We start from the raw sequence: 23533 nt of genomic DNA, 5'->3' as shown, positions 1-23533 counted from the left end.
AGAAAAGCACATTAAACCCAAAGTAAGCAGAATAAAAGAAATACAGACATACCTCATTTTATTGTGCTTCACTTAATCGTGCTTCACAGATACTACATTTTTTACAAATTGAAGGTTTGTGACAACTCTGAGTCAAGTAAGTTCATTGGTGCCATTTTTCCAACAGCATTTGCTCACTTCATGTCTTTCTGTCACATTTTGGTAATTCTCACAATATTTCAAACTTACTATATTTGTTACAGTGATTTTTAATCAGTGATTTTTGATGTTACTATTGTCATTGTCTCAAGGCACACAAACCTCACTCATTCATTACAGCAAACTTAATAAATTTTGAGTATGTTCTGATTGTTCTGCAGACCAGCTGTTCCCTTGTCTCTTTCACTCTCCTCAGGGCTCCCTATTCCCAGAGACACAGTAATATTGAAATTAGGCCAATTAAGAACCTAGAGCGGGCCTCTAAGTGTTCAATTGAAAGAGTCAATCAACACGGCAAACTTCATTGTTGTCTTATTTTAAGGAATTTCCACAGCCACTCCAACCTTTGGCAACCGCTCCCCTAATCAGTCAGCGGCCAGGAACATAGAAGGAAGAGTCTCCACAAGCAAAAAGATTATGACTTGCTGAAAGCTCAGATGATGGTTAGCATTTTTTAGCAGTGAAATATTTTTTAATTAAGGTATGTATATTGTTTTTTAGACAATGCTATTGCGCTCTTAATAGACTACAGTATAGTGTAAACATAACTTTTATGGGCAGTGTAAGCCAAAAAATTAACTTGACTTGCTGTATTGTGATATTGGCTTTATTGTGGTGGTCTGGAACTACCCTGCAATATCTCCAAAGTATGCCAGTAATAAGAATTAGTGCAAAAATCAATGAAATTAAAAACAGGAAATCAATAGAGAAAAATCAGTAAAACCAAAATCTGGTTCTTTGAAAAGATCAGTAAAATTGATAAGCCTCCAGTTAGGCCAAGAGAAAAAGAAAGGACACTAATATCAGGACTAAAATCAGAAATGAAAGAGGGAGCATTACCACAGATCCTATGGACATTAAAGGATAGTAAAGAAATACTAGGAACAATTCTATGCTTGTTTCTACTATTTGTTAAAATACAAAAACCGTCTCAAGTACATTCTTTGCAAGACTCCTAATTCTATCATCTTCACTAAATTTAACCACACTCACCATGGCAATCATTTATTCTATATCAATCCAAACACATATTCCCTCTATTCTGCTCCTGAGAAGCTAAAAATCCACTGCAAAGGTATAAACTTATTCATTTCAGGGTCAAGTGTTAATATTGCTATTAACCAATTTACTCTTCTTTAGCTTACTTAATTGAAGTCAACAGATATTCACTGAACACTTAATATATTCTAGATACTCTGTTCAATCTTGGACTCTACTCCATGCTTCCTGGAGTTAATGTTTCAAATATTACCACTGATTTTATGCACTGCATCTACCTTCACTCCCTCATTTTTACTAGATGACTACTGCATTAATGAAAACTGGAGGTAGTCAAAACTGAAATCTCTTTAATCCCCTACACTGCCTTTATAGTCCCTTATTTCTTCTCTCTCTGCATCTTCTTCTCTCTTTGCTCCTTTTTTTCAGAAAACTATTGTTTCTACTTTTTCCCAAGGCTGGTTCTATCATTTGGGCTTCTGATCCAATTCTTAAATTTCCATTGTTAACTTTATAATTATTCCTTCTCTTGTATATTTTATATTACTCTCTTCTATTCATACTTTTAAAAATTGAGTTACTGGGGCGCCTGGGTGGCTCAGTTGGTTAGGCAACTGCCTTCGGCTCGGGTCATGATCCTGGAGTCCCGGGATCGAGTCCCGCATTGGGCTCACTGCTCAGCAGGGAGTCTGCTTCTCCCTCTGATCCTCCTCCCTCTCATGCTCTCTGTCTCTCACTCTCTCTCTCTCTCAAATAAATAAATAAAATCTTTAAAAAAAATAAATAAAAAAGAGTTACTATTGGGGCGCCTGGGTGGCTCAGTCAGTTAAACATCCAACACTTTTTATTATTATTATTATTATGTTCAATTAGCCAACATATAATACATCATTAGTTTTTGATGTAGTGTGATGTGGTTCTTATATACAAACGACCAACTCTTGATTTTGGCTCAGGTCATGACCTCAGTGTCATGAGATGGAGCCCTGTGTTGGGCTCTGTGCTGGGTGTGGAGCATGCTTAGGATTCTCTCTCTTCTCCCTCTGCCTCTTCCCCCACCCTGCTCACTCTCACACACACTCTCTCTCTCTCTCAAAACAAAAACAAAAACAAAAAACAAACAAAAACAAAAAAACAAACAAAAACAAAAAAGAGTTACTATTGCATGCCCTACATTATTCACAGCATTGAATAATTTCCCTCTTCCCATATAGCTTACCTTCTGTGAGGAGAGACAGTTTTTGAGTATATGTTGTTTATATACTGTTAAGGGGTGATAAATACTATCACAGAAAATCACGTAGTGTGTTAGTCAGAATTCTCCAGAGAAATAGACAGACATAGATATAATAAAGAATTGGCTTACACTATTATGGAGGCTGAGAAGTCCCACAAACTGCCATCTGCAAGCTAGAGACCCAGGACAGCAAGTGGTATAGTTCCAGCCCAGGTCTGAAGGCCTGTGAACCATGAAAACTGATGGGGTAAATTCATAGTCTGAGCCTAAAGGGTGATGTCCCCACTTGAAGACAATCTGGCAGAGAGCCAAGTTTCTATTCCTCTGCCTTTTTGTTCTATACAGGACCTCAGTGGATAGAATGAGGTCTACTCATACTGGGGAGGGCAATATGTTTTACTCAGCATAAAGATTCAAATGCTAATTTCATCCAGAAACACTCTCATAGACACACCAAGCAATGACATTTAGCCATGTATCTAGGCATATACCATATACATATAGATCTGCCAGGTTGACACATAAAATTAACCATCACAAGTAGGAAAGGAGAATAGGGAGTGTCAGGGTGTAGGATGACATTATTTATTTATTTATTTATTTATTTATTTATTTATTTATTTGCGAGAGAGAGAGAATGAGAGACAGAGAGCATGAGAGGGAGGAGGATCAGAGGGAGAAGCAGACTCCCCGCCGAGCAGGGAGCCCGATGCGGGACTCGATCCTGGGACTCGATCCCGGGACTCCGGGATCATGACCTGAGCCGAAGGCAGTCGCTTAATCAACTGAGCCACCCAGGCGCCCTGTAGGATGACATTTTTAAAAGAGTAGCCAGGTAAGTCCTCACTGAGAAGGAATCATCTGAGTAAAAGCAGGAAGGAAGGAAGGAAGCGAACAATCCATATGGATGCTGAAGAAGAGTAAGCCAAGCAAAGGGAACACTGCCTGGTCTCAAGGCAGAGCAAACCTGAGCTGATCCGGGAATAGCAAGGGGACTGGAGTAATTAAACGTGGAGGAAATGAGGTAGAAAGGTAGAAAGGAGCCAGATTACGTAGGCCCCTTTTAGCCACTATAGGGACTTTGGCTTTTACTCTGAGGGACGCAGGAAACCACTGAGATTTTCACACAGTGGTATGAAAAAATCTGACTTTCGTTTTAATAAGATCACCGTAGCTACAGTGTTGATTAATAGACTGTAGAAGAGAGGGGGGAAACGAGAACACCAGTCATGACGGTCTCTGGCTAAGAGATGCTTGTGGTAGGAACCAGAGTGTTGGCAGCTGAGGTGGTAGAAGTGGTATGTTGTTGTTGTTGTTGTTGTTTAATATATTTTGAGAGGAGGGAAACATGACAGATAAAGAAGAGTCAAGAATGACACCAGATTTCTGATCTGAGCAACTGGAGTGATGCAGTTGCCATTAACTGACTGAGGGTCAGTTTTGGTGGCATTAGAGAGAGGTGTTCAATTTTGGAAATTTAGATGGACTTTTCAAATAGTTAGATATAAAAGTCCATCATGACTATGCCTATTGGAGATTTACATATTAGAATCTTTGGAATATAGATAAAATTTAAAACCATGAGATTGGATGGGATAAGCAAGGGCGTGAGTGTAGATAGATAAGAAAAGCATTCTAAAGAGTAAACCTTGGGGCACCTGGGTGGCTCAGGTGGTTAAGCGTCTGCCTTCGGCTCAGGTCATGATCCCAGAGTCCTGGGATCGAGTCCCACATCGGGCTCCCTGATCCTTGGGAGCCTGCTTCTCCCTCTGCCTCTCTCTCTCTGTCTCTCATGAATAAATAAATAAAATCTTAAAAAAAAAAAAAAGAGTAAACCTTGGGTCACTTCAGGACTAAGAGGTTATCAAGGCAGAAGGTAAACCAGGAGAGTGGTTTCCTAAAAGCCATGTGAAGAAAATACCAAATGCTGTTGATGGGTCAAAAAAGAGGAAGACTGAAATTGATCTTGGATTTAACAAGATACAAGTCATTGGAAATCTTGACAAAAGACTGACTGGAGTCAGTTTAACAGGTAAAAGAAAGAGGGAAGTTGTAACATTGTATATATGTGATTCTTTCAAGAAATTTTCTATCAAAAGATGAATGAGCTCTAGGTAGAATGAGGAATGGGGTTAAAATGGGAATATACATACAATACAATTGAGAGAAATTGATGATGAAGGAGAGGGGAAAACTGCAGGAATGAAATTCTGAGGTGGGGCCAGAGCAAATAGATCTAGTGAAAATGCAGAGGGTTTGACTTCAAATAGGAACACTTAGAGTTTATTCCACTAAGAGGAAAGGAAAAATGTCTATGTACACTTTCTACAAGATGAGTAGATGTGATGGTGGGAGCTCATAGAATTTTTATTCTTATAGTTTTCATGACTCAATGAAAGCAGAGAACTGGAATAAAAAATAGGGAGTTGGTGTTCGGGGTTTGAGAAGAATATGAAACAGAGAGGAAAGAGGAAGAGTAAAAGTAACATAATTGCTTTGCAACATTAAATGCCCACTTATGACTAATTGCCATGAAGTTAAAGTGAGACAGAGATTTGTACATTTTTTTTTTTTTTCCAGCCTCTACTGACACCAACTCTTCCCAATTTCAGTTCCAGTGTTGCGATAGGAGGGTTGTCCCCCGGCAACACAATACAAAGCAATTCTTGGACATCACCAGGGTGTCTGAGAATTAAATTCCACTTAATGCTAACACTATCTGCTTGGAGATAGCATCAGATTCCATAGGTTAAGGGTCCATTTGTACAAATCTGTCCCCCCTACCACCACTTCACATGTCAGCGGCAAGCCCCAGGCTGTTACCTGAGCCTCAGATAGGAGGTTCCAGTGACTTCTCTTTAGGTTCTTTTAATTTGCTGAAGTGGCTTACAGAATTCAGGGAAACACTTATGTGTACCAGTTTATTAAAGAATATAATAAAGAATACAAATCAACAGCCAAATGAAAAGATATATAGGGTGAAGTATAAAGCAAGGGTGCAGAACCTTCATACCCTCTGAGGGCATACCACTCGTCCCATTCTCCATGTGTTCACCAATCCAGAAGCTTTCTGAACCATTTTGGGTTTTTATGAAGGCTTCATTGCATAGTCATGATTGACTAAGTCACTGGCCATTGGCTGATTCAACCTCCAGCCCCTCTCACCTCCCCAAAGGTCAGAATTGTGTTGGGGGTGGGGGACTAAATGTTCCAAACTTCTAATCATGTGGTTGGTCCTCCTGGCAACCAGCCTCCACCCTTGGATGCGGTCCAAAAGTCACCTTCATTAATATAGCAAAAGACACATTTGTCACTCTCAATACTTAGGAAATTCCAAGGGTTTGGGGAACTGTGAGCCAGGAACCGTATGTAGACAAAGATCAAATACATATGAGAAATATATTCTTGTTGTTCACACGAGAAATATATATTTCTTATCAATCATGGTATCAAACAGCCACATTCAGCTATTCAGGTACAGGAACGAAGGAGTTACAGAGCTGTGTTTAATGAAGGTAAGGATTTTGCTTAGCAAGTTTCGCAAGGAGAAAGCCAGTGGATTAAGATATATTCAAAATGATTGCTCATGGAAAATTGAGAACGTTCACAAGGGAGTGCTTGTAATGATTGACAAAGCTGAGTATGGAAGGAAGTGAAGGCCGTGATGGGTAAGGGAAATGGTGGTAGTAGGATCAATAGATTGGAGGTCTGATGAGAAAGAGGGTTGAAGGGTATTTGGGAACCGAGGATTTGAGGATCTAGAAAGTCAGAAGGTGACAAGTAGACAGTGGATCTAGGGTCTGTGTGACCATAGAGGTCAGTGACTGAGGTAAGGTGAAAGAAACCATCATTGGAGGGGGATGGCAAGGAAGAAAGAGTCCTTGGAGAATTACATACCTGAATACTGAAATCCCTCAGAATCAAAGAAAGACTTGTGGTAGAATGAGCCAGGAGCTAGAGATAAATTTGTCAAAGATTGAGGTGAACCTCAAAGTCCTTAAGATGATTTTTAAAAAGAACCAGAAGTAGATGGTGTGATGTGATGACATTAATATTAAAGCAGGGAAGGGAGGCATTGGAGAGCATAGACTAGTAGTCCGTAAGCGGCAATGAAGAGCAAGGATGAACCTTCCCTAGTTCACCATGTGTGAGAGCCGCAGGGCATGCAGTGTCTCTAAAGAAACCACATCTCAGCAGGAGCAAGAAAATGAAGGGAACTTTCAGAGAGGTTGTTGAGGACATGGGGGTGAGGGTTTGCTAAGAGACAATCAGTCTCAGGAGACAGGGAGACAGCTACTGAAATGTGGATGTGCAGAGCTATATGGAAATGAGAATGTGGAAAATGAACTCTGTCCTGGGAATCAGGGTTTCTCATTGTGACTGACCAAAGTAGTGATAAAGTACATTGGATATGAGTCCTGATTATCCTGATAAGTTCTGACGAGGAGGCGAATATTAGGAAGGACACAAAGGTTGGAATCTATTAACCTCTCTTCATTATCTTGATGGAGGTGTGGAGACTAGAAAAAAAAATGGTCTTTTTTTTTTTTTAATTTTATTTATTTGTTGGAGAGAGAGAGAGGGAAAGGGAAAGGGAGAAGCAGACTCCCCTCTGAGGGCAGAGCCCGACTCCCGACTCGGGGCTCCATCCCAGGACCCCGAGACTATGACCTGAGCCGAAGGCCAACGCTTAACTGACTGAGCCACCCAGGTGCCCCTAGAAAAAAGATGGTCCTAACTACATGGTTATCATGTAACCACAAAGCCTTTGAAACTCTTCTCTCAAATGCAAAAAGTCCTTCTTATTGCCAAATTTGTTGGCTTCTATATGGGACAAGCTCAAGCATATTAGCAGGCACCTCTAGTTTCTGTTTCTCCATATCAAATAAATAACAGTTTCCCATAAAATAAATTATAAAATAACCATGATTTTGGCACATGAGTTAGCAGACGCCAATTGTGGGGTTGCACTCAGAGCAGTAAGAGTAAAGGAAATCTGCCTTCTCTTCCCAACCAATTAGTGATGAAAATAAAACTGCTCTGAATACAACCCTAGGATTTCCCCCTGGCCACTTCTTTCAAGGCTTTTTGGATTTTTCAGCATCATTATTTCTGTGGACCACTTAGCAATTTAGGAATACCCTTCCTTTTGGGATTTCCTGTCACTCTCTCCTTTCCTGATGACTCTTTCTGAGTCACCTTACTTGACTTCTGAAACGTATTGGTCCCTTAAATAAAATCTAAGCATTCTAAAAATTTTCTACATGATCTCCTTCCTGTTCTAGTCTGTGGCAGGAATCTGAATCTAAAATGCCCTCAAAGGGGGCACCTGGGTGGCTCAGTGGGTTAATGGACCCACTCTTGATTTCAGCTCAGGTCGTGATCTCAGGGTCCTGGGATCCAGCTGTGTGTTGGGCTGCATGCTCAGCAGGGGGTCTGCTTGGGGCTTTCTCTGCCTCTCTCTGCCCCTCCCTCTGCTCTCTCTCTCCCTCTCCCTCTCTCAAATAAATAAATCTTAAAAATAAATAAAATAAATTAAATGCCCTCAAGGGACACGATATCTCTCTTCACTCCAAATCATCTTCTCCAGTGGAAGTCAGAGGGACGTTAAAAACAAACAAAACTGCTAATAGTAAATGTCCTATACTCAAAACATTTACTTTTTTTTTTTTTTTTTTTTACCATGAGACAAGTCTTTTTTCCTCAGGATAACGTTAAAGATTTTATGCAATTTGACCCTATTCTTCTTCCAGGGTTTCATTACCCATCACTTTTTCTCTTCTCGGGAGACCCTTTATGTAAGCCACATTCAACAACATGCCCTTTGTGGGCGCTGATTATGTACTGTGTTCCCTCAGCTTTTGCTTACACTATTTCCTTTACACCGAATGTTCTTTCTCCTCTTCTCCATTTGTTAGTCATTTCAATTCAGAGAAGACTTCTTTGTGAGGTCTTTCTGAAGAGCATCCCAACCCTCAAATTGTCCAGTCATTCCTGTTTGCTGCCATTGCCCTCTATTTACCTTTCCAGTATAGAAGTTGTCAGAATCTGTTTTACGCTTTACCTGTTCACTTAAATTCTTCTTGTGAAAAAAGAAGTGGGATGATTGTCATTAGATGTGTGTGTGTGTGTGTGTGTGTTTTCTCCTTGTCTAAGTATTCTCTGTTAGATTATTAGTTTCTCCAGGGCTGTTTTTCCTTCCCTCAGTACTTCACACAATACCGGGCACATAACTGGTGGTTAAGGAATGTTTATTCAATTAAAATACGATAGGGAATAATTCAGGCTGGAAAGGAAGAGTGAATAACCATCAGCTGAATATGGAGATGACAGTAGAACTGAGTTCCACAAGGATAAGTATTTTAAACTGTTTTGTCTTTTGGGAGCATCGTAAAAGTTCATTGAAGAAAAATACGAATATAGGAGAGTTCACACTTACATTTCAATACTTTACCTGGAGCGACATTCAAGTGTTATATGAAGGGTGGAGTTTGTCACATCCCAATTTATATGCACTATTGAGAAATGGTGGCTATCTTTCTCAAAATCATCCTTTTAAAAAACTCTGAACAGACGTAAAGGAGAAAAATGTTTTCCCAAGTATAATATTACAAAAACTAGTCAGTCTTCCTTTTCCAAACTTTTAGGTTTAAGGGATGCTTAGACTCCTTAATTCTATTCAATTTTTTAAATCAATCACTCTTGTGCTGAATATTTTTAAATGAATATGACACTTTGCATGGATCCCATAAATAAACAAAACGTGCACAGCTTTGTTTATGTTAGGAACCTTCTGCTAAGTGTTGCTTCTATTTATTTACTTTTAAATTATGCCAGATTTTTGCAAATTTGAGTCAGTTTGGGGATCAACTTGAAATTTTAAAGACTGGCTATTTATTTTGCTTCTTATACCTTGCAAATATGTTAAAGGAACGGTTTTAATGGCCAGCAGGAGGTAAAAAAGGAAATTATTTATGATGGAAGTTATGGAAATAGATGTGCTATACCTTAAAAATGTTACCACTTCTCTTAATTTATTTTAATTCTTCACTCTCTCTGCTTTCTCCTCATATCCAGAGTTTTTAACCCTACCTGTTATATCTGAAGATTCGATATGCCCTGATTTGTATAGGACAGCACAGAAGTTCTGAGACAAAGATGAGAGTAGCGATAGGTTGATAAAACTTTGCTCAGAAAGCGATGTTGCTAAGAACAAGCTCTATATAGACAGTCATAACTGGAATTATAATTCACTTATTTACTCATGATAAAATGCTGACATCCATAAGCTGACTTCTTCTTATCATCTATAATCTGGCATGATTCATGAGATTTAGGGATGGTTAGGTTTTCAAGAGAGCAGAAATGAAGTGATGGAGTTATATAAGGGCAACGCAGACACTGATACTCGTCTCACCAACATCTATCCAGGCTCCACCTCCTTCTTCCTCTTTCTCAATTGAACCATGATTATGTTTAGATATTTCTTATCCTCCATGCAGTCATGTGCTTCAGGATGATCTCATCGCTAGCTCCAGGGTTCCTAGGAACTTGTAAGACTAAGTCAAACTCATTCTTTTTGAGAGTGGTTAGTGTAGGTGTGGACATGTGACTTAATTTGGGCTAATGAGATTTTAGCAGAAGTCAGCCTTAGTGCTTCTAGATTTTATTGCTCTGAAGATGTAGACACAAAAAAGACAGTCCTTTTCTTTCCCTGAAATCTTTTAATGCCTGGAAATGATGATTGGAACTGCTGTAGCAGTAACTGTGAGGGAAACCTGCCTGAGGAAAGAGCCAAGGTGATGGGGATGATTGAGGGAAGAGATGGAAAGAAGCTGAACCACCCATGACACACTGTTCCATGCCTGAAGCCTGCCCTATCTGGGACCTCATCATTCAAGCCAGTTTGAGTAATTTTCTCTTACATGTAGTGAGTAGAAATCTGACAACCTTGCTTCTCTCTATGGTGGAAGAATAAAGTTCTATTATGTTGTGTATAAAGGAAGGATATACATATCTGGGTTTCTTTTGCAAATAGATTAGTGGTCAGGAAAATATCTAGAGGTTAGCTACCATTGGCCCTTGTTCAAATTTTGGACTCTTGAAATTTGGTAAAGAAAGGAGTGCAAATCAATTAGTGCTGCCATTGGGTAACATTTCTTTTTCACTAATATAGGGTAGCAAACATTGCAGGGAATAGAATAAGCTCTAAAATTAGAAACTTTCAAAAGGAAATGCCATCAAATCATCATCACTTTAAGAGAGCCAAGTTACTAATAGTTAAAAACAGCTACTCTTTCAAGCACTGCTACCATTACAAAAGGTTAGCAGCTAACAGAGAATAGGGTGTAAACAAGTGGTCCCTCTTTCAAAGAGCAGCTGTCCCCAAAGAAAGAAATAACATTATTACCACTATCCAATATATATTACACGTTTAATTATTTTCTTAATGTTTAATTAAATATAATTCCTATTTCAGCCACAGTGAGTTAACACGACTAAAATTTTCATTCTATTTATATCCCATTTTAAAAGTGGTTCATGATGGAATGTGTTTTAGGTACAATGAGTCCACAAAAGAAGCGGGGCAGGGGTAAAAGATAAAATTGAATATGATTTTAAGCTTCATATAGTCTTGTGGGGTTTAATTTCAAAGATGGGATGTTAATTTTTTAATACTAATTAAGGTCACTGTGGCAGTCTGGCAGTCGCTGTTTTTTTTTGGGGGGGGAGGGGTGGCAAGAGAGGAAGAGAGAGAATCCCAAGCAAACTCCCCACTAAGCACAGAGCCAGACAAAGGGCTTGATCCCACAACCCTGAGATCATGACCTGAGCCGAAATCAAGAGTCAGACGCTCAACTGACTGAGCTACCCAGGCGTCCCTGTCACTGTTGTATTTAATTGACTTATAGCTGGGAAACTGACAAGGCCACTTCTGGTCCCTAGAATGCCTTTGTGCAAATTAGACCCACCAGAATATGGCTTGGCAAGCTGCACAATGGGCTGGATTCCAGCTACTACTTGTCCATTTGGCCAGGCATTGTTGTGCAGTGAACAGCTAGCACAAATGTACTCCGAGGCCCTGAGTTGCACATTCCAATGTTTAGGGGGGCAAGTGTTAGAGAATAGGGAGACAAACTAGAGACCCCATCCCTAATCACAGCTCCAGATACTATTTCCAGAAGGAAATGTAGACACGGGGTTTTCAGATCTCCCAATATTTGGAAAAAGATTGGAGGTCTAACTCGGCTAAGACCATGAATCCAAGCAAAAGGTGTTTGAGGCCCAAATTCAAATTGTTGAGGGGGGGAGTGTCTGTGACTCTGACTTAAGGCCAGTGGGCAGCCACAGCTGCTTACTCACCTACTGCAGTTCTCCTGATCCTGCTGGGCTCAGGGATGTCTCAGCTCTTGGAGGAGACGGACAACAGAGAGAAGGGGAACAGAGACCATGTGCTTCATCCAAGGCAAGTCCCAAGTAGGAAAGACCATTGATAGAGATAAGGAGGGGAGGGAAAAGCAATAAATGTGATATTAAGTCTGAAGAAAAAAGAAAAAAGAGTGTAGAAAATTAAGTACCATGTGGGGAGGAGGGAGTTGTGATTTTCAGGTAGTTTGCCTTTTATAGTACTGTTCTACTAAATAGCTCCAACACTCTGCTAACATTAATTAAACCTCACAAACCCTGTGAGATAGGTAATTACTATAATTAAACTGATATTTCAGATCAGTAAAATGAGACTTAGAATGGCCAAGGTCATAGTGAGATTTTGTGGCCCAGTTTGGCAGACAAACCACATGTTCTCACAACACATTACTCCCCTACGGAGGGCTTCCCTAGCTCTCTCTTCCAATCTCTCTTTCTCTTTCTCCATGTTTACATTAAGGATATAATGATAGGATAAATAAACTTGATCTTTGACAAGTTAAACTGTAAGCTGATGAGGGAAGCTTAAGGACAAAATGGAAAAATATCTAAATGAATGAGCCAAATCCCACAAATACATATAATGTGCAAATTCCACTTCAATTAATTTCATTTATTTAAAATATTGCCATTTGAATTCCTGGTTTTGCTAAATACATCAATAAATCAAGAAATCGATGCACATAAAGCATTCTCCATACTATACAACAGCATAGAAAAGACTGTCATTAGTTTGGAAAGAGAACACCACAGACAGACAGAAGGAACTCTTCTTGTTGCTATAACTACGGCATAACAAAGGTCAGCACTGGAAAAAACAAAAAACAAAAAACAAAAAAACCCTTCCTGGACTAAACATTAACAACTCAGGGACATTATCCTGAATTCTTCCTCTCAACAAAGAAAGATAATAATCCTTTATTTTGAAAAGGGTTAAGTGAAGATAAACGAAACAATGGAAACAGACATTTTTAAAATCAAGCATGAAAAATGGTTTTAATTTTAAATATAATATTGACAGCAATATCAGACGCCTGTGTTTTTGCAAGTAGGGATATCCAGGTTACACTGGAAGTAAAAATTCCTGAGTTCCGGAGGAAAAAAAAAAAAAAAAAACTTGTTATGAAAAATGTCTTTATTGTATTTAAAATTGTCACATTCAAAAATGGTGATTTCAATGAACATTGTTTAATAGAAAATGGTTTAAAATAAACTTAATTTCAAGATGTGATAGAGCTTAAAAAGCGTGACTGTCCTAAGCCTAATTGTATGTCTCTAAAAAGTAAATTTTAGAAATAGCTTTATTATTAAAATTCTTGGAGGTTTTTTGTTTTAAATAAAGTCCTGTCGGGTAATTTGAAGATTCACAAGCCTATTTACAGCATGTCCAGTTTCTGCATATAAATTCATTTTAAACAAAAGCCCACCTCTTGTCTTTGAGCTAAGGAGAACGTTGGTCATCCGAGGTACTGGGTTTGAGGTTTTGGGTGAGAGTCAGGAGAGGAATAAGAGAAAGGAGACTCTGTTACTTGTTTTCCAGTGTCCTGTAAATCCTGGCAGGTGAGACTCGAGTGCAGAAGAGAATGGCTGAAAGCAGAAGGAGCCCACGCTGCCACGTTGCCAAACCCCTGTCAGGAAGCATGGACTGCTGCGACACTGAGTGCTTGTTGACAGAGGTGCGGGAAGTGTTTTCTGGTCAGCTCACACTTGCCAATTTCACAAGATTTCCAGACTTCATGTGACTTTATCATTACTCATCTATCTGGAGAAATACGCTTTCAAGAAAGCACACAGCTCCATGTCTAAAGCAAATTTTCCTGGGAGAAAGGCCAATGAAGGGGGCCTTGAGACTGCCAGACTGAGAAAAAGAGAGACCCTGCTGAGCAATTGGGGCTCAAATTGCAAATCTACATTTAGATCTGTTAGCATCCAGAAGCTACTTACCAGGACTTGGTGTTTTGTACCAAAATTGATCCATTATTTCCTTCACGAGTGAATACTTTGAAAAAATGTCTGTGACATTATTGCTCATGTTTTTTAATAATCCAATGAACAAAACACACCAAATAGTCATGGCAAAGTACAAGGAAGCCCATATCTTAGCAAAACCAAGCCAGTTAGGGAGGCTACAGAGGAAGTGTTCTTCTGGAGACTTCCCTTCCTAGCCTATTATTATTTCATTTGTACAGGATTCTGTGTGTGTGGATAACTATTATACTGCAGGGGCATATCAAAGATGTAATTTTTTAGAAATGAGAATTTACATAACGAGAAGGAGTGCCATGAAGAAATAAGAATGGGCCTAGACCAAATTAGGCCTTGTGAAGAACAATTCTAAAAATGAACACCCAGAATAGTATTTGGTACATATCTGTCTAGTGTCCAGACTGTATGTAAAAATAGGTGAATGCGTGTCCTTGATTAGTATAGTTGATTTGAATATGGTGCTAATGAGGCCAACGTAATGGGTTTAACCCTGTGAACCCATTATTTTCATTATCCTCAACAGTCACAGATTTTATCCTTAACGGTGGCCAGCCATTTCATAAATTCATCCTGTTAGTCATTAGAAAGACAAGGCCAGAGAGTGTAGATAGCTTAAGGCAAATTTATTATTGCTGGAAAACAGCTCAAAGCACATGACCTGCTGTTGGCAGGTTAAGAGTATCAGCTTCAAATATGAAGGTCAGCATTGCGGTAATGATGTATCGATATTTAATTAAAAGTGAAAGAAAATACCAGGTGTGCAGAATATTGATTTTAAGAGCTAATATTATCAAATTCCACTTGTTGAGTCACCAAGAACATCTCTAAAAATTTTCTGGAAAATGTTCACTTACGGGATTTAAAAATGTTATTTCATTATAATATAGTAATTCACTACAAGGAAAAGTTTCTCTTATGTAAATAACAGTACTTCCTCTTAGCTTATGATTCTTTAAGTAAAGGTTTTTGTTTTGGTTTTTGATTTTTTAAGGTCATGGTAAAGTGAACAACACTGTCTGGGAGAAGTGGATATGCTGGGGTGGGGAGTTCTTGCAACGTATAATAAATGATGAGATTCAAAAGGTAGGGCAAATTGGAGAAGGGCTCCGAATGCCATTGTATGAAACTTGCATTTTTATCCTACAAACAGTGGGGAACTTACTTCCATGTTTTCTGTATGCTGCTTTCCTTCAGAGTGCGTGGCACAGAATGTTAGGAACCTACCATGTGTCAAGCTTGTACGAGCTAGGACACAAAACTGAACTAGACACAATTCCTGATACCAAGGATCTCAACTTTTGGTAAAGAAGACAGATAAATAAAATTCCCAGGTAGCTCCAAAGAAGAGTTAAAGAAATTGTTCCCTATTTGTGTTATTGGTATATTCCTTCTATGAAGGATGTGGCTATTGTATTATTATTATTTACAGTGTGAATTACTATGGAAAGAGGCAGTTCTCAGAGACTGCTAACACCATTTAGGAAGGTGGGTCCTAGAATGTTAGGTGAGAGAGCTCCACATAGCTTTCCTAACCTGGATGGTGGGTATTTTTTGTGCTTCATGGGGAACACGTTACTGGTTGGGGGGTTCAATGTTACCTCCAGGTTTTGAAAACACCAGCAAGTGAGCTGCTAATGCCTAAGATGTATCTCTAAGTCGGTTTATTTTATATTTATGGTATTTCCTCTGCTTGTGTTACTTAAGCTTTCTTTATTCTTTAGTGAATTCTTGTTTGAATATTCTAACCATGCTTTGGCTGTCCTACAGGTATTTAAGCAATGTAATTTATTCATAGTTGCCAAACTTTCCCCAAAGTCATTAAGACTGCTCTTAATGGTAATCTCTAAGGGTGGTAATCAACAAAAATGCTCTTAGGGGAAGAGGAATCTTAAGGTCAGTTCAGGGCTGTGTGGTCTATTTAACCTCTCCAGCAGGTTATTCTCTGTCCAGTGTCACTCTGTGGGGGAAACTCCCGGCTATCCACCAAAATTGTTTCTCTACTCCACAGTAATAGAGTTACATCTAGGAAGTGACTGCCCAACAGTCTTTGCAGCTGGTTGTGGCGTGTGACAATTCTTGACAACTGCCTGTGAATCGCAGCTCTGTGGGTCACTTCAAGACCGAGGGCTTTAAGAAAGGATTGGGCCTCCTCCATGCCCTTCTGCTTGCTTGATGTAGTTGATGAGCGGTCCTTTGGGGACTGCAAAGTCCCAAGATGGAAGCAAACTGGAACCATGAATCACTCATAGAGGAGAGTGGTCTTCTGATCTGAAATTCCCATCCTGGGCTGTTTCATGAGCAAAAAATAGACTCCAATGGTTTTTGCACTGATACATTTGGAATCTATTTTGTCACAACAGATCAGCTACCTTTTTAGAGATTCTGGAATAATGATGATGATACTGATCATGAACATGATGGAAAGCAGCAATGCTTTAAAGACATTTCATAGCACATTACAAAATGTTTGAAGAGTAGAGGATACTTTTTCAGGTGATACTCAAGTTGGAATTTTGCTTTTTCCCATGAAGATATAAATGAAACCCCTGTACTCCTACTTCAGATCACAAAACACATAAAGCAGAGTAAAGGCACAAACCACTTCCAGGTAATTGCAAGCTGTAGCAGACATTTTGCAGAGGGAATAAACCTTAAGTTTTAGTACTTATGGAACCGTGGATTCCGAAGGAGAGTTAACAGAGAATCAAGTATTCTCAGCAATTGTTACAAAAATCCTGACACATCATCTGGAGCAGGCAACATAGGACAAGGAGTAGTGTGAAACATGGCAGATATGCAAGCGGCAAAACTATTATTATTATTACTAATAATAATAGTGAATAAGAGGTAGACCAGAAAAGAGATATTTCTCTTTATCACATTTGGCTAAGGATGTAATCAATTCCCTAAGGAAAGAAAATGATGTACCATTAGGGCCATGAGGTATATTTTATAATTCGTTCTATACGTGCAATTAATGTCATATTAATAAGGGGCCTATGCTCATAATTAAAGCTAAGTTTCAAGGATGCAGAGAGGGTTTATTGATTAATTCCCAATCATGAAACTAGGATAAAGGTTAGAAGCATAAGGCTTTGGAGATAGGACTGGGTACAAATTTTAGCCTTGTTACATACTGACTTTATGACTCGATCTAGGTTGTCTAATTTCTATGGGCCTCAATTTACTTATTTGTAAAAATGGAAATAATTCTTCAGACAGTCATTGCAAGGACAAAATAAAATATCTGCAGATCAGTAAAGATCTGATATGAATGGGTCATTAATAGTATTTCTTATTAATTAAGACTAAATATTCTGGAGTTTTTCCTTTATGAATTAGAAAATAAAATTCTTTGGAACGTAGAGCTTATTTCCTCTCATTTGCTTAGGTTTTCATTTTGAAAGTGAGCTTGGTGTATTCTGAAAAGGAAAGCAAATTTGGCATGAGAAAGCATGGTGTTTTGATTTTAAAAATTGTTCATTTACAAACTTCAAAACTTCTATCATTGGACTGGCATTATAAATATCTTGAAAAGATGTTTAAGAATCTATCAGCTTTACAGTATGTTTTCACTCATTAAAAAGTGCCTACATTTTGCTGATCAATTTTCTATGATGCTCAGTTCAAAAAAGAAAAAAAAAAGACAATCTTGATATGGTCAAGGTCAATCTTTTGAAAATTCAAATACAAAATGGTTTAAAATGTCTTTTCAGCATTTTGTCATAATAAAAGAGACAACTCATTATACTGTTCCTCCTTCTCTGGAACTACTGCATTATTCTAGAATATAGTTTTAATTTTAATACAAGACTTTATAATACCAATTTAATCAGCCTAATTTCTTTTCTACTTCTGTAGCTTCTTAGCCACTCTTAGGAAATTATCATCAAAAAAGATACCCATTTTATATATTATTTCATAACTGTTTCCACTAGAGAATACTTCATTTCAATAGTAGGATAGTATGAATCCAGGAATATCTCATTTTCTTGAAGGCAGCAGTGAAAAAGTTAACTCACAGCTGCATTTATGAGTTTTATTTATACGTGACCTGTAGTAAAAGATTTATCTGTCAATTATTAAACTATTTTTCTCAAGCGTCAAGAATTCATACTAGTATGAAATCAATTAATGCAGATGTAAGAGTAGTTTATAAGTAAAGTTTGAAATTAAAAATAGGGCAGAACGTTAAAAATCTGAGTTAATACTTGAAAGTACCAGATGGAACAGAAAAGGGAATTGGAGGAGAGAGAGAGAGGAGAAATGAAGAGAAGAAGAGAGGAGGGAGGGAAGAAAGAGAAGAGAGGGCGAGAGGGATTGAGATTGATTTTGAGATCGGTCAAGCATCACATCCCCAATTATTTTACATTCGGGCATAATAATACTTAAAAGATCCGGACAACCAGAACACTGATCCGTTTTCCCTTACTTTAAAGACACGAGTGATAGGATTTTTTTTTTTTTTTAAGTCTTTCTGGGTACACCAGGAAAATTATTTAAAAGCCATGCGGTAGGGTGCGAACTAAGAGCATTCTTCAAACAAACGCGACCTTTTCTGCTTCTTGTACTCCTTTTCTCAACCCAGCCAGAAAACCCAGACAAGTTTATTTACACACACACCCGCACACCCGCGCGCGCGCGCACACACACACACACACACACACGCACGCAGAGAGAGAGTGGCGGAAACGCCCTCTTTCCATCCCTTCCAAACAATTATCTCTGAGAGCAAAAGAAAATAATCAACGGCCCTGCGTGCTGGGCGGCTGAGCTGGAGAGCCGAGCGCCAGGAGGGAGGGCGAACGGCAGGCCAGCAGCGAAACGTGGCTCCTCCGCCGAGCAGAGGATTTGTGAAGGGGAGCGCCGGCCCGCGTGCGCCTCTTGTTCCCCGTGTAATTTGCAGCCAATCATCAGTAGGTGTCCACGTCCCTGCGTCCTCCTCACCTCGGCGCCAATCACCCCCCCGCCCCCGCCCCCAGCCTCTACACCTCCTCCCTCGCCTTTCTCTCGCGCTCCCCTCCCCCAGCAACCACACACACGCACACACACACAAACAGAGAGGGAAGGGGGGAGGGTGAGAGAGAGAGAGAGGGGAGAGAGAGAGAGACTCCCCGGCTCCCTCCCTCCCTCGCACACAGCGACTGGAGACGGACGGAGAGCAACGCGCTGGGAGAGGAGAGACCACCGAGAACAGCCCCGCGCTCTCACACATACACTCACACTCGGCTCTTTCCTCTCCCCCCACCTCCTCCTCCTTCCACCCCCACCACTAACACCATCTCCTCCTCCTCCTCTCTGCAACAAGAAAAAAAAAAGCCATTTACAGGTATTTTTTTTTTTTGATCCGCATATTTATTTATCCCCCCCCCCAACAGTTTGTTTACAAGTATTAAAGTTGTAATTGGGAGCTGCCAAGACACATCTGGATTTGTGTTTCTTTGTGTTAGGGGGTGATGTGCAACTAATTAAAGGCAGACTAGCAGCGTCTGCAAATTCTAAGGCTCCCCAAATAAAAAGAGACTGGTAAGTGATTGTTCTTTCTCTTTCTCTGGCTTTTTTTCTCTTAAATGTTTGCTGTCCGTTGGGATTGTAAAAGTAGATTATTAATGCTGGACTCCAGCAATAAAAGGCGTCGCTGTATTAATTTATTAATTAATCTGCACCCGCCCCTCCTCCTGAATGTTAAATATGACCTTTGATCTCTATGTCTCTGGTAGACCAGACATACAATATTAGGCATGTACAGTCACATTGTTTAAAGGCAAAACAGGATCATGAAGTATGGTTGTCTAATTTAGCTTTGGAATAGGACTACAGTTATTTGTGTGTGTTTTAGTTTGTTTTTTAAAGAAAATCCAAACAATAGCTGTGGCTTAGGTACCTTTTTCATGCTCCAGAGATGCATTGATTAAACAATAATGACCTGGATACTGGGCACAATCATTTTCTACAGTTTCTGGTGGCATTAAACCTTGAGGGAGGAAGGGGGAGGTGATGGCAATAAGAAAAGCAAGGAAAGCTTCTGTTTGCAAACAGCACTCTAATACTCTGGAAAAGGGACATTAAATTATTTCTTTATTTGGAACAAGGTCAAAAGACTAAAATACTGAATTTTTTTTTCCTTCCACTCAATGTGGTCGCTAATGCATGGTTGGCATAACTAGTTTTTACTGAGTAGCAGTTATTATGGTCTTGCAGTTACAATGTGATTCGCAGAAACTGAAGCTATATGCATATTCTTGCTGTGTCTTCCCCTACCCCCTTCCAAGCATCAAGAATATTTAGCCAGGAGCATTTTGGGGGCACCCTTTGTATTGCCATCAGACCTCTGAAGGGAGCAGTTTTCCCTAATGCGAAACCACAGAGGTGGTTCCTGAGTGATTAGGGACTTGCTGTGATTGAAAGATGCCTGCTAGCTTCTAATCCAGCCTGGGGTGAGGTTCCTTATCTTGATTTACTTTGCCTAATAGGGATTTGTTTACGTAAACCCCTCTTTTTAGGGCACCTCATCAGCAGGTCTTGAAGTTTTTGCACTTGGAGTTTGGGCATACATGGTTCATTAATCTAATTATAAGCATAATTACTATAATTGATATCCATTTCGAACTGAATATTTGAGACTGAGACTACTGGGCCCCCGTTTAGAATTCCCTGAACTCCACATTCCAGACCAATATGTGGGCTTCAAAAGATGTCACAGAAAGATATTCTGCCCCCCCCCAAAAAAAGCTGGAAACAAAGAAACTGTTTTTTTAGGTTAATATACACTTTATGTCTTTGCGTTAGTTCTTAAAAGGCTGAAATGTACCTCTTCCTCTGTGATAAACAACTAAAATACCTCTTCCCAAAGCATAATAATGGCCTGTAAGCAAAGGGATGAATGCAAATACCCAGTTAACATGAAACTTTCCTTTTAAAAAGAGCAAAAGAAAGAAAATCTTTTTAATGGTTATTTCTTCAGGTAAACAACACCTTAAGGGATCTCCCTTCCTTCCCCCATCTTTTACTCAATGTAAAAACCAGTGACTATGAGAGAGCCTTAAAAAAAAAAAAAAAAAAAAAAAAAAAAAAAGTCCCATGCTTTCCTCTTGTCTTGGGAAGAGACAGGAGTCTCCATTAGGAATTATTGGAGATATTCTTACAGAGGCTGCAGGCACTTGGTTTAAAACCTGTGACATTGTTTGTATTATTTAAAAAAATTTGTAACTAGTCCATCTTTTCTTTCTTTTTCTTTCTTTCTTGCTTTCTTTTAAACAAGTAGAACACCACCCTCTTACCCCCACCAAGCCCCACCACCAAATGGCTTGTACAATTGAGACCTGTCCTTGGTCCATTGAATTAAGACCCTAACAGAGCCAGCTGTGCTGGGATTCAAACTAATGACCGCAGACACAGAAGGACACTGTGGCAGCTGGTAGTTCTTTTTTCCCTGCCTCTTTAGTTCAGATTGTATGTGGGCAGTCTCTTAGCTCTCAGTTGTATTGTGTTTGCTTACAGTTTATACTCGGATGTATTGTAGACTTTCTCAGTACTTCATTTGCTAATTTCCTGTTCATTTTCCTCATAGGGCCATTGCTGTTTTCTACTTTACAGCATTTGCATGCCCAGGCAGCACTTGTTCACACATTTCATAATGTTTAAATGCCCTCTGCTTATAGGTAGTATCGCCCTCCCACCCCTGATTTGCATGTCTTTAGCACTCCAATTGCCCTTTTCCCTCGGCATTTGTCACCCCCGTCTTTCCTCTTTCCCCGGGTATCCTGGCTATTAATACATTTTCTCTGGAGGGTTATGAGAATAGGGGGGAGGAGCTGTGGTGTGCTGTGGGGAGGGAGGGAGTGGGTTGGGAGCGTGGGGGGGGGCGTGGGGGGGAGTGGGGGGGTCACGTCTTGATGATTGTCATGCAAACGACCTGACGAAGAATGTGGGAGCTCTCAGTGTCTGCGGTGGGGTAGTGAGGGAGGCTGTTTATTTATTTTTCGTCTTTTTCCTCGTGCAGCTCGTTGGAATGACTTTCTTTATTTTAGTTGTAACAGTTGGAGGATAATGCTAAGGAAGACGCTGCCTGGGAATTCACCGTCTGTGGAAATGCGCCCCAGAGAGGAATAAAGCAGTCCTCACCTTGCTCTCCCCATCCGGACCCACTTTCCCCTCCCGCCTCGGCCCCCACCCCAACACCACCATCACCCCCTTCCCTCCCCCCCACCTTCCCCCCTTTCCCACCCAGGTGTCGGACCAGGCGGTCCCCACTTCCACCCTGCACCCCTTCTTCCCCCCCTGCACCATGAACACCAATGTCTGCGTGGAGCCCGGGCCGAGCCCGGAGGCCCCGGGCTTGCCCAAGGAAAGCCACCTGCCCGAGGGGGCCCTGAACAGCCTTGTGGATTACAACTCGGAGATGGAGCGCTACCGCTCCTTTGCCACCTCCTTCTACAAGACCAACGGGGGCGCCTTCCCGCAGGCGGCCAAGATCGCGCGCATCACCACCCCCATCTTCCCCAGCAGCGCCGCCGCCGCCGCGGCCGCCGCGCGCATCGGCATGTCCCCCTGGAACTGCGACAACGCGGCCACCGCCGCCGCCGCCACCGCCATGCTCTGGGGCAGCGGCGGGGGCGGGGGCGGCGGCGGGGGCGGCGGCGGCGGCGGGGGCGGCGGGGGCGGTGGCGGGGGCGGCGGGGGCGGCAGGAAATCCTCCTCCGCCGCCGCCTCCTCCTCCGCCTCCTCCTCGGCAATCCTCCCCGCCGGCGGTGGCGGTGGCGGCGGCGGCGGCGGTGGCGGCGGCGGCGGCAGCAGGACCAGCATGCACCACCGAAACGACTCCCAGAGGCTGGGGAAAGCTGGCTGCCCGCCAGAGCCGTCGTTGCAAATGGCAAATACTAATTTCCTCTCCACCTTATCCCCTGAACACTGCAGACCTTTGGCGGGGGAATGCATGAACAAGCTCAAATGCGGCGCTGCTGAAGCAGAGATAATGAATCTCCCCGAGCGCGTGGGGACTTTTTCCGCTATCCCGGCTTTAGGGGGCATCTCATTACCTCCAGGGGTCATCGTCATGACAGCCCTTCACTCCCCCGCAGCAGCCTCAGCAGCCGTCACAGACAGTGCGTTTCAAATTGCCAATCTGGCAGACTGCCCGCAGAATCATTCCTCCTCCTCCTCGTCCTCCTCAGGGGGAGCTAGCGGAGCCAACCCGGCCAAGAAGAAGAGGAAAAGGTGTGGGGTCTGCGTGCCCTGCAAGAGGCTCATCAACTGTGGCGTCTGCAGCAGTTGCAGGAACCGCAAAACGGGACACCAGATCTGCAAATTTAGAAAATGTGAAGAGCTAAAGAAAAAACCTGGCACTTCGCTAGAGGTCAGAGGAGATGATTTCTTGTTTCCCAGTCTCCCCCCCTCCCTCCTCACTCCCCTCTCTTCTCCCCTTCAGGGCTTCTTGTCTGGCTTGAAGATGCAGTACCCCTTTCCTGAAGCTTCATTCAGGCTGTAAGATACAGTTGCAGGTGGTTGCGAGGGCTCGGCCTCTCAACCACCCTCCCCAGCTGCACTTCGCGTGGAACTGGCCTCCAGATGGGGGTGCGCCCCTCCTTTTTATCTGCGGTGGTAAACTAATGTAATTGGTTTAAAAAATCAGAAGTTTCACATTCAATATGCTCAAAAATGCCCCTTCGCGGTTTAATATGCCCCCTC

General features: G+C 41.2%; 1 protein-coding gene across 1 annotated transcript; it reads left to right on the top strand.

The window, feature by feature from the left end:
- Positions 1–22123: 22123 nt before the first annotated feature.
- Positions 22124–23333, top strand: CXXC4 (CXXC finger protein 4). The gene has a single exon (XM_045879403.3). The coding sequence runs from the start codon at positions 22134–22136 to the stop codon at positions 23331–23333; it is 1200 nt and encodes a 399-aa protein (XP_045735359.2). The 5' UTR covers positions 22124–22133.
- The last annotated feature ends 200 nt before the right edge of the window (positions 23334–23533 follow it).

This window comes from Mirounga angustirostris, unplaced genomic scaffold (assembly GCF_029215605.1).
Source record: "Mirounga angustirostris isolate CCGP_5_RB_7025 unplaced genomic scaffold, mMirAng1.0.hap1 SCAF_2, whole genome shotgun sequence".
Classification (NCBI taxonomy): domain Eukaryota; kingdom Metazoa; phylum Chordata; class Mammalia; order Carnivora; family Phocidae; genus Mirounga; species Mirounga angustirostris.
This window is presented reverse-complemented; position numbering and strand designations above follow the sequence as displayed.